General features: G+C 41.4%; 1 protein-coding gene across 2 annotated transcripts in view; it reads left to right on the top strand.

Moving 5' to 3' along the window:
- Positions 1-7,333, top strand: part of slc9a1a (solute carrier family 9 member A1a) — a 33,424-nt gene extending 26,091 nt beyond the window's left edge. The window contains exons 11-12 of one of the 2 annotated variants that reach the window (XM_071540636.1): positions 645-726; positions 1,665-7,333. In XM_071540636.1, coding sequence (XP_071396737.1) covers positions 645-726; positions 1,665-1,969 — 387 coding nt within the window. In that variant the 3' untranslated portion in view covers positions 1,970-7,333. The remainder of the gene's footprint in view (positions 1-644; positions 727-1,664) is intronic. The other variant, XM_071540637.1, reaches the window with a different exon arrangement.
- Positions 7,334-12,268: the final 4,935 nt, after the last annotated feature.

A 12,268-nucleotide genomic window follows, 5' to 3' on the forward strand; every position in this document is an offset into this window, starting at 1 on the left:
AAATCCGTGTGTCACTAACATTGTTAACAGTCAATGAAGAAGTCAGTAGACACACAATACACCCCAGGAGACACAATACACCCCAGAAAACAAACAGATACACAGAGAGCAGCTCCTCTCATTTCCTACTGGGCCACCAGCAATTAAATAATTCAGCCAAAACTATGATTTGTTTTCTAATTAGAGTCCTCCTTCAGTCTCCTAAATTCATTTGCACGACACAATTAGGGCCTGATTTATTTGTACAGTCGAGTTGCCCTACCGCAAACTTCCATTTAATCAGTCTGCATTTAGATAATGAAAATAGATCAAATGCAATGTGCTAGAAGCCTCTGTAGACTCTCAAAAGACTTCTGCTCAGACTAACAAACCAACACATCATTTGAATTTTAAGTTCCTCCTAGACATTGATCAATAGTGAATCACTGAAACAATTTTATTTTAGTGTATTTCCCAAGCAATGAGGCAGAAAGTGTATTTTTGTAATTTTTTGTGACTCAGGCTCTGTACATTAATGTTAGCAGAATGTTTATGAAATGATGAGGATCCTCCTGGGCGATGGTCACTGACCAACCTTTCTTGCTGCTGTTACGTTGTGGTAGCATGCGGTAGCCAGTGTTCAACCTGCTCCTGTGTGTTCCCAGATAACAGAGATGAATAACTATCTGACCGTACCTGCTGCACCTCCTGACTCCCCGACTATCTCCAGAGCCAGACTGGCCTCAGGTAAACGCACCCATCCTAGCCGCAGCCACATGCATACTGTGACACCACCATTTTACTGTGAGGTAGCACATGAAGCAATGGGATAAATTTCACCATTTCAATGATGCGACCCACAGGGACTGGATACTGTACTGTATGTTCTAAGGCTCACAAGTCAGTGTGCACAAAACCTAGGCCAACGCTACTCAATAAACACTGTAGGATGCACTGCTACTGCTACTGTTATAGCTGCAATGTTCCACTCTGATATTTCCCCTGTGATGGAAATATATTTGCATGTGCCGGCTGGCATGTAAACCAGTGTGTGGTTTCATTTTAGGCAGAGATACTGATTTCAAACCTGCTCAGAAGCAGAAAGGGGACAGAATCAGTCCAGGTATGTAGTGAGTGTAGAGAAGATGTGGTTTGAGTTGTGGTCACCCAAATGACTGCCACAGCAGCAATACTAACACGCATGCATCATTTTTGTTGCCTGCTAACATTTATCAATTATGCATGAGGTCATCTCATGACGTGACTGACAGGGCCAGGTTTAGATGATTTGTTATGGTGAAACAGTCCTGCCTTTTTCAGATTATGGTGCAGGGCGTTACTACTGGTTGTGTTTTTGAAAGTAACTTCCAACCAAAAGTGTGTATAGTATAGTGTGCCAGCATGTATTCCATTGAAAATCATTGTGGCTTGCTTTGCATTCTTTCGTTGTGATGTTTGTGGTGGAATGTTTGAAAAGGCCGTGAAGCCTGCAGTTGTCTGGGTTGTACAGTGATGCTACATTTGTTGACGTGAATGTTTTGTGATCATATCCTCCTCTCCCTATACGTTGTGTGTTTGTGCACGCTGATGGAATGACTGTCCCCTGCTTGTTTGGGAACAGATCCCTTTTAATGAATCTAATTAAAGCTAATCCTCTGTACTGTACCCTTGGCCTGTCCGCCTAGACCCCCAAGCCTACAGCGTGAAGCCAATGTCAGACAGCGTGCCCACCATCCAGGTGGACCTGGCCTCTCCTCAGTCTCCAGACTCAGTCAACATGATGGATGAGTTCAGACGGGCCGGCCAGCAACAGCAGCAGGAGGACGACGACGAGGACCGGGGCCTGATGATGAAGCCTCCCTCAGAGGGAAGAAGACCTAACAAGCCAGGAGAGGCAGAAGGAGCCAAGGACCAGCAGAGGCTGGTGAGGTGCCTGAGCGACCCGGGTCCCAGCGCTGACGAGGACGAGGATGAGCCCTTCCTGCCCTAAGATTGCTCCTCCGCCGGGCCGGACGTAGAGGGGTCGAGATGCATGCCCCTCCCTTCACGACAGGGCGGTAGAGGAGAGAAGGCCGCTTCACCGCTCTGCTCTAAATTATCTCTTTGGTTCAGAAACCAAACAAGCCAAAACTGATAAAGCAGCATAAACAGTCTATGCTGTACGAACCAAAAACAAAAAGCAAAAGGAGATTGCTGAAGAAGAAAAAAGAGCCATCAGCTTATTGTCATTGCTCTTTATTTTTTTAAACAGGGTTGGAAAAGCAGTCACTGCTATCTGGGAGATCTTGGGTTTCATGGTTGATAGTCGGAGACATCGGGGATAGAACTATGCATTACCAAAGGTTTGGACTGTTTTAGTGTCAGACGATGTCTTTCATGCTTATTTTAGTGTCAGACAGTGTCTTTCATGTTTAAAGATTTCATTCTTCTTGATTTCATGTTTCATGTATGTTAGTTTATATTTTTACAATCATTTTCTGTCTTTAAAGCTACATTCTGTAAGATGTGCGCACACAGTATAAGGCAGAGCCTCTGTCCTAAATGTAATCAACAGGAGCAAATTAATTAAAACCAATTTTCAACTTTCAACACACAGCACTTGATTTTTAGACATTCCTTTTAAGCCAATATTTCACTGAAGCTGTTCTAAGATTTAAAACATACACATTTATATTCAATCACTTGAAATTGCTGGATATCGAAATTTACAGACTGTAGCTTACACAAAATAGTTTGCCTTATTTTATGTGAAACACAAAATTTTTTCACTCAGTGCATTTTATCTCAAATGGAAATGTTTTTAAACACACGTTTTAATTTCAGGGGTACTAACGTCTGTTTGCGACCTGATGCCAGTCAGTTGCTTTAGGGTTTTTCTTGGATGTATCTAGTGTTCATGGGATGCAGGAAAAGCTGGATGTATTTAGTCACTGTGCATACCACTGTGTGAAGGACCACTTTTCTTTACAACCTCACCCACGGAGACCTGCGGCTTCACGCTATTGCTGGGGAATGAGTCGAGTGTGGACTTAAAATTCCTCACCGTTTCCATGAGAGAGTTTTCCAACTTTGTCACTCGACAATGTTCAACACAGTCTAATTTACAAATGTGGTGCAAAGCTGAGTGGTCTGTATGCTTGTCATCTTAGACGTGACAGGCAGTGATGCAACACAGATGTTTGGATGTCAGCGATCGTGCTTGATTCCCAACCATCTGAGGTTGCATCAGATATTGTGTCATGTCATGTTTCTGTCACGTGTGTAGATGTTTTATTGTTTTACCTCAATTTAGAATTCCCTCTAAAAAAAACCCCACTCAAGTAGAGCTTGAGGAATTATCTCTGAATGATTTCAATATTGGGTTTTTTCCCAGTTTCTGCCCTCAAGACCCCATTTAATAGACATCCCCTTGATTGTGTTGATTCAGAGATTGTTAACTTTCAGACCACACAAGCTCTCTATATTATCTGAAATGGACCTAAACGATCGTATGCTCATCATCTCAAATTCATACCCATTTGCATTCTCACGTATTTTTTGAGCCTGGTGTTTACGAGCAGCATTTGAGCCCTTGAGTCACTGTTGAATTCAGCATTTTTAGTGACATGGCAAGTGAAGGGGAGTTTGTACAGGAATCCATCTATGCCTCTTAACCTTCTTCAGAGCCAAGACTATAGGCATGCCATGGCAACAAAGTAATTCTATGCAGTATAGAGGTGTAAAATATGTATATTGATTATAATACCCTATATTTATGAATACCCTTTAAAACAAATCTTATAATCTTGTAAACATGAGGAACACTGAGGCAAACTCTCTCGAACACTCTGCTAATGTTGAGGCTGGAATCCAACACGGGCATTAAGATAAATGATCTTGAAACCACTTCGTTAGAGTTGTTGAACATCCGAGCAAGAGTGAAACATCGTTATCTGCACGCACAAAAACGTAGTCTAGAGTTTTGTTAATTCTGTAAGACTAAGAAATTCTCTACTGTGCCGTATATATGGTTGTACAGTGTGTATGATAGTCAGTGTAAAATACATTGCTCGTCTTTTATACGCAGCCTCCGGGTGAAGTGGAATATTACATCGATCCATTATATCATTGATGTGAAACACCCTTCCATGTTGTTTTTGATTTACTGTACATCCCGAACAGTGAAGTGCCGCGCAGCCAGTACAGATTTGATTGTAAGTCTACATGTTATTTCTCTCACCCAACCTAGTCTATCAGCAGAATTTACCACAGCAAGTGTGTGTTTTCTCATTCACTGAACCCGCTATGGAGAGCAAACTTGGGCATTGAAAAAACAAGGTCCATCTCTCGGTGAGGATGGAGTGAGCCACTGTTCCAGTTTTCTGGCTCTTTTGTAGGCGTTAGAGTGACCGTTGACCCCTTCCTGATCCTCTCAAGGTATCGCCTTACATCCAGTGAGCATCCCATTACAGCTGAGGGGAAAGACCAGAAGAACCCAACAGGCTTGTTAATTTTTCTCATCTCTTCCTCTCTTTGGCCTCTGTCAAGGCTTGCTGTGGTTACAAAGGCGAGGGTAATATGAGGATAATTTGTCTGTGTGCACATATGCACCCGTGCAAGTACACTGAAATTCACACATATGCACCATCCCGGTGCATATGTGTGAATCTCAGTGTACTTGCACGGGTGTCAAGTGTGTCCGGTCTCTTTTCTCTAGCCAATCGAGCTCCCTGACAGATTACTACTCCCCCTTTTTTGAAACGAAGGATAATTGTAGGCTGAGAGATGGGAAGGTCAACCATAAAGCATCTCATTTCCCCGGCTAGACCAAATTGAATTTACGTTCTGAAATGTCAAAATGTGTGACGGAGTGTGTTGGAGTGTTGGACCGTGCTGAAAATGTCAACAAGGACAAGGCCGAAGAGAGAAGGGTTGTTTAAAAACCCAGGCTTTACTGGCCAAAACACTTTTCCCCCCGTCCTCAAATCCGCCCTTTATCGTTGCTTAAAGGACACTGATATTTACGTGGAGCATTAAATTTACAAGGCTCTAAAAATGGGGTATAAACTGCAGCTAGCTTAGCAGGCCTAGCCTTGAGAACTGTTTGTGTGCACCTGTGAATGGTTGCGTTATGCAGTGCTGCTGGGAATACTTATATATTTCCAGATGGTCTATGATTTGGCATCCATTTAACAGCAGTTTATGCTGCCCTCTTAAAAGTTGCCCTCTTTAACACTGCTATTCTGCAGAGATTTGTGAGTAGGTCTCAGGAAGGCTACAGCAAATCCGATGCATTTCTAAACACGCTCCCAGGTGTGAGTATGTGTAACTGTATGAATGCAAAGCAGGGTGTTGCTAAGAGCTGGCATATTCAGCAGGGATGTCACATTATTCAGCCGTCATATCGGATGGACCAATGGGTTTAACGTTACTCAGGGATGTGATCAGGTATACAAAAATGGGAGGGGGAGACAAAAATCTCCTATTAAAAATAAAAGGGAGATACGTGTCCAAAATTAAATCCTGGATAAGGAGAAATCACATCCCTGATTAATTTAAGGCTTTAATGTCTTTAAAAAACACACTATTTTCATACTTTTATTTTTCATACCAAATACATCTTGTTGGGCAAACATTCTCCCACTCCCTTGAGGGAAATGTTTGGTGCAGAAAACCTTAATCTTAAGCCATACAGCCTCTATAAGAACCTATTTTATTGTATTGATGTATAACAATGTCATACACACATCATTTTGCCTTTTGTGAAACATTTGCTTGGAGCACAATGTCCTACTCTAAGCAAAAAGTTTACATTTACATCGCTTGGGTCTCGTTTGCTCATGTCTCCACCGTTCAAATGAATGCTCGCTTTCTTTAATCTACCATTTTCACACTGGATGTTCCTCTACAGCGGTGAATTGTTTCAAGTCATATGCAGTTTTGTCTTCTCTGAAAGTGTTTTACTGAATTGCAATGTCAATGCTGTTGCCTCACCGGGATTCACTTCAGCTTTGTGTGCTTTTTGGTCTTTACATTGCTACATGTGCTTTATAATGCTTTATTTGTTCAACTGCTTTATTGTATACAAAGATTTTAGTTTTAGTTCTTCATGTGCTTTACAGGGGCTTGTAAACTTTTTTTTGTTGTTGTTCTTTTCATGCGCTTTACAAGGGTTAATGTGCTTTGCATTACTCCATGTGCTTTACAAAGGTTCTTGGGCTTTACTGTGTGTTTTTCCATCTCATGTTTACCTGTAACGGCACTCCAGGGGCATTTGGAACCAAACACCTAAAACCTAAACTGTGGTGCTTCAGGCTCTTGCGTCAACTATGAAAATATATGTTTAAGTAACTAAAATGGTAATAATCATTGTATTTGTAATTGTATAACTTATGAGCTTTATGTTTCTGAAAATTCTGTGCTCCTAAATCTAGTTTTTCTATTGGGTGAAGCATCACCTACAGTCAGCTGCATATGCTAAGTGACTCATTCCCCTAATTACTGTCAAATCTGACCAGCCTGCCAGTACATGTGTAGCAGGCATATTGTGGATGTATCTTAGACAAGTACTGTACAAATATGAAGGCAGTAATCATATATGACGCACGCACAGCCGAGCCTGGGGGATCATCAGTATAATGACCCAGTGGTATCATTACCACACCACCTAAAGGCTGCTTCCTGGCTGTGCCCGTGTCGACCTCACCTTTCTCCAGTTTGCCCAGTCCAGCTTCTGTTGTGCTCCACCATTTTACACCACACCAAGCACTTTAACAAAGCAGCACCTTTATCTCAAAACACCAATGTTAAAGAGAGAGCAATAAATGGCTGTATTTTAGTGTACACGCTATGCATGGCTATTGGGTGACACATCATAGGAACAGGAATGTACATTATGGTGGGCCTTATAAACAGTAAGAGGGTCGGTGTCTTTAGTGTCACAAAGGAGAGAAGCTGGGATACAGTCTTGAATCCTGGCGAATACCATGCTGTAGCTTGACGACTGTCAAAAAGGCATGGATTGTATTGTCCTTTCATTCACATTTTGTTTTGTTTATCTTTCTGTGTTTGTTGGGTTGATGCGTCGGTCAATTATTTGCGATTTGCAAATGTAAACTTTGCAATAATTAAAGATTTTTTTTATTTTATATACATGTGAATGGGAATATATGAAAAAAGAAAAAAAAACAAATGTAATAGAAATCTATGACAATATTGTACAAATCAGAATCTGAAAGATAACACAAGTGTGCACTATCTTGTTGATGATTAGCCTCTAGCTTTCAGCATTCCATCTGTGTAACAACCAGTAAAGCTAACAACCAGTAATGAAACTAGTTCAATCAAACTATACACCAAATTAAAGTTTTACTTTATAACAATGTTGTGTCAGTGTGCTCATGATTGGTGACATTTTTTTCTCGACAAAAAAGAGCTGCAAGGGGAGTCCTGGTGGATCAGTGGTCTAAAGGTGCAAACCATGTAACTACAACATCCCGGGTTTGAATCCGGCCCGGGACCTTTGTCACATGTCATCCCTCTCTTTCTTTACCCCAGTCTTTCCTGTCTCAACCCACTTTCAACAATCCAAAAAAGGCAAAAAAAAACATCACCTTTAGAAAAATAAATGTTGTGAAAATGAACCTCTCTACATGCATCAACAAAGGTGTTTGAACCTGCAATAACTTCTTTGGCCAGAAGGGAGAGTGCTGCACCATGTAAGTAAAGTAAAATCAGAAAGCATTTGCCACCAACAGACACTGCACAATGATTGCCTCTAGCAAAATACGGGGAGGGGAAGAGTTGGATCATCTGTATTTTTGGAACAAATTTTAGAATTGGACCCTTTGTTGTGTCTAATAAACACAGAATGAACTGGCTGCCTTGCCAAAACTTAATGGCATCCCGAGCCTTGGCAGTGACACAGTTTGCATGGGGGAGAGAGCTGTGGCCCATTTTGGCTGCAATGGTTTGTCTGTTTGTGTATTCCATCTCTATTTTTGTTAATGGAAATTCACCGTGACTTACTTGCTTGTTAACCAGCTTGGCTTGACAACCAAATTCACTGTGTAATATTTTTGGACTGGATATGCTCTATTTCTGACAGTCATTTTAATTGTTGGCAGTGGTTGCATTCTATCGTTTTCTAACAGATCATCCGGGTGGCCAAGTTCATTTTAAATGAAAAGAGTTTAATTTGTGATTCCAATTGCTAGAATTGTTATTGGCTGAAAATCCTGTTTACGTTTACATTGCAGGCGTTAAGTTGGCACTCTTATCCAGAGCGATTTGCACTGAGGACAACAGTAGATTAAGTTTAAATTCCCAGATCATCAACATTACAAGCAACCAATAGTTAAGTTCTGTTTCTGAGAGAAGAGTTTGTTCCTTCCCCTAATCTGTGATGCTATATAGCCTAGATGTTTAGCTACATAGTAATGGAATTAGAAACGATCAGAAGTTTAATGTGTAATTTTTGCGATCAGATTACATTTCTGGTTCAGAACAGATAGCACTTCCATAACCTGAGCCTCATTTGGATGTAAAAGTTCAGAAAAACATTTTATGAACCCTCAAATTCCATCTCTTTTTCACTGTATATGGAGGGTCTCCAAGCTGCAAATTGGTTAATATCACAAACTACAGTCTTGATTCTCTAGTTTCTGGCTTTGGGATCAAGTTGTTATGTTTTCAAATACTGAGGCTGTCCTTGGCCATAAGAAATACACATGTGAATTGTTAAGGTGAGTGGTGTTCCCTTTAAACACAACATAGAGTTAACAGTATGTATGTGCAGAGTATCCACTAAGTAAATACTGCTGCAATTAGGAAGGATTAGATGTTTAGATCACACCTAAAGGATCTCACCATCTCAGCAGAGGTGCCTCTTATTTTGGCAGTCGACCTAAAACTCCCCCATAAATTCCAAAAATGAACTGTGAGAAAAAAAAAGTGAAAGTACCAACTACTTTTATAAATTCATCCGAAGTTGCGAACAGAAATCAGGAGAGAGATAAGCAAACACGGATGCCATTTCACAAGTATTTAACCGACTCTGACTTCATGGGTCCTATTTGTTTTTAGCAGTGGATTAAACCCAGAATAAACCCATGCCAACTATTTAATGGCGTTCCCCCGGTGTTGCAAATTTACATGTGGAGTGTGAAATAAGCCTGAGAGCTTTGCAGATGGACTGGTCTGTCTGTCTATTTATTTCTATTTTGCTGAAGTTAAATCACCGTGTCTCATTTGGCTGTCAACCGACTTCCCGCTGAGGACTAAAGCACTCTGTGTAATATGGTGGTGTGAGTTAAATTGGCTCAATTTGCATGAGGGCTCGTCTGTTGATTTTATCCTTATCACTTTTTCATGTTTGGAGTGGGTGCCCTTTACGTAGAAAGATCCCGTTTGTTTGCTTTAAATGTGGCAGTGGCAGTCTCTTAGCAAAATGAAATGCATACTTCCTTCATAATTCAAAAATATAATGAATTTCAAAGTTGAGGACGTCGGCTACAAGGTGAATTTCATGCAAACCCAGCTGTGTTCAGCTTCAGCAACCATGACTGGTCAGGACTCTGTTCCCATGCAATGTGCAGTAAATACCAGCTGATGGCACTGTGCAGCCGTAAAATGACACTGCCTCCTAACGAGTGCTGTCATCACAGAGCAAGCTTCTACTTTTTTACTTGTAATTTCACTCTATAAGTGGTTACTTTACCATAAACGTACTGGCACGTTTAATCAGTGTGTCGGAGAGGGAGTGAGGCTCTCTGTGTCCCCATTCCATCAGCTTAATGGTGTGTTTGCTATTGCATTCTACTCTCATTTACATGGCCCATATACCCTGTGTAATGTATTGCTAATTGTTGTGTTCAGGCAATAAAAACCTTGAACCGTTGCATCTATGTTCCTGTGAAGTGAATGTTCTGAAATGGAATGAGCACGATCAATAAGCGGTGATTTTCAGCGAGGGGTAATGTGCTTTGAAAATATTTTTTTACACAACAAGGAATGTTTTGATTATGAACGTAGTGGAGACGGGTCACCGTAGGGCCGCACACAAACATCAGTTTGCTGTTTGTCTTATCTATAAAAGGAACAGACAAATATAACTTCAGGCATGATCACAGTGAAAAACTATTGTTCCACTGAAAATCTTATAGCTGCATTCTCTTCGTGTTGGAGAGATGAAGGATTCTGACATCTAAACACGCCAATTGGTCTGCACTCCTTATCAGAGGAAATGTGCTTGTACACCTCAGTATTGCCAGCAACATGTTTAAAAATAGGGAGAATACTTTCAGGAGGACCCAAGCTGAAGTGGGATGCATCTAACTTAGTATGAGGATTGGCTGAGTCGGTGTCACATCTCGACAGAGGGCCCAGAATCCCAGAATTCCAGTTGCAAAGCCCCTGGAAGGTTACTGTGGATTCCCTAATTGGTTCTCTGTAGGGCTACTCGTCTCCCATCATGCACCGGGGTCAGCACTGCCGCCCTGTCCCCTGTGATCCACGACCCCAAGAAACGAACCCACGGCCCCCAATTTTTATGCCTTGAGATAAGCAGTGAGCGTCAAACGTGCCGCCTGGCCATTATTTCCAGTGTCAGGACACGCTCTGCCATGGTGCTTAAAGAAACAAATAGCAGGCACAGTGACATTATTAATCCAGACACGCTGGCACAGGCCAATACATCTCTGTCTGCTGTTTGATGTATTGGAATGAGCAGAACACAGAGATGGACTTTTTCATTGGCATCTCAGTTGATGAATAAAACATCGGCATGGGTTGGGACAGAATTGGATTTTTGAATACAAGAGCAGAAGTGGTTATGGATCACAGGACATATTACAGTCTATGGCCCTCGGCATAAAATGTTTTAAAGACACTGAGCAGTGCTGGGACATGTCTCGCATACTTTTAGAGAGACTTAGTTGTCATTACACGATCATTCAACACATCCTAATGGTCAGCAGTCATACAGAGTTACCAGAAAAACCTACCACATGTCCTGAAACAATAACTATAAGTGCAGACCAATATTCCTCACAACAGATAATGAATCACATCTCTACAATGAGGAATCTGAACATTAGCCGATGATAATCAAATTTAGAATAGAGGGCATACTGTTTGTGTAAATGCTGCTCCCCAACTGATAAACAACGAGCCAGTCTGATAATAAAGCGCAACTGCACAATGCATCCTTATCAGCCACATGCAAACAACTTTGTATACAGCATTAGATTCTCCTCTCCATGCTTACGAATTGTGTTTGTCCATGAAGGATCAGAACACCGGCATGTCCAATACCGAGCTGATGAGGTTGCGCTCTGCGGTGCCGCCGCTGCATTATGAAGAGCTAACATTCACCACGAATGACATTTCTGCTGTAAAATCATGTTCTGCATCCAGACAACTGCGCTTTGTTTCAACAGGGAGAGTTAATGCAAAGCGTACGAGAAATGGCCTTTGTGGGAGCCATTTGCTTGTGTAAACCATTTATTCTCGATGAAAAATGTCTGTGCTTTGATTTCACCCTTGCCTGTTGGTAGTGGTGCGACTGTATTGCCTTGCTCATCTATCCTTGTGATAAACTAGGCTGTCACCGGCCAGCACAGCTTCATGCAAGCTCAATGACTAGACTCATGTATAACTTGGCCTTTTGAGAAACATTGACTTGATGTGTCTATTAAGTTGCTTTAAGTAGTTGCTATGTCGTTTTGATGGAATCAGCATATATGAATAATCCATAGGGTAAAATCTGTTTAAAAGGCCTCGTTGTCTACATTCATTGCATGCCTATTTTCAGGAACAGTGCATCGCTGTATACTGTAGCATACTGTATGTGTTGTTATTGTCATAGGATAATCTGTTCAAACAAAATTCCAGCCTGTTATACACACAAGCTGAGCCATTACAAAGCCCCTCTTTCTAGCCAGAATCTGTCCTTTTGTCAGTGACAAAGCCCTCAAAACCCTTCACAGTTTTACCTTCTCTCAGAGGAAAGGAGTGCGGATGAGAAAAAAACGTCTAAGTCGACAGTTCTGTCTCCTTTTCACTTCCATTCAGTAAATTACAGACAACTAGTCTGATTCAATTAGGGCTGCCGAGGCAGATGACTTAACTGTGAAACTGTGGGGTCAAATGCAGTATGAATTACTTGAATAACAGCTCATCCCACCACACGGACCTGACGGTGACAAAAAGAGCCTGAGGAGATTTCATGTGTCAGATGTTGCTTTTTACTTGTACCGGCACAGGCTTTGTCAGGGAATGTTCAAATTCTGGTCTCAGAGAAATGTCATAT

This window comes from Centroberyx affinis, unplaced genomic scaffold (assembly GCF_046629955.1).
Source record: "Centroberyx affinis isolate AG114_WGS23_722 - 3 ecotype Tasmania unplaced genomic scaffold, CSIRO-AGI_Caff_v1 ptg003702l_1, whole genome shotgun sequence".
NCBI lineage: Eukaryota > Metazoa > Chordata > Actinopteri > Beryciformes > Berycidae > Centroberyx > Centroberyx affinis.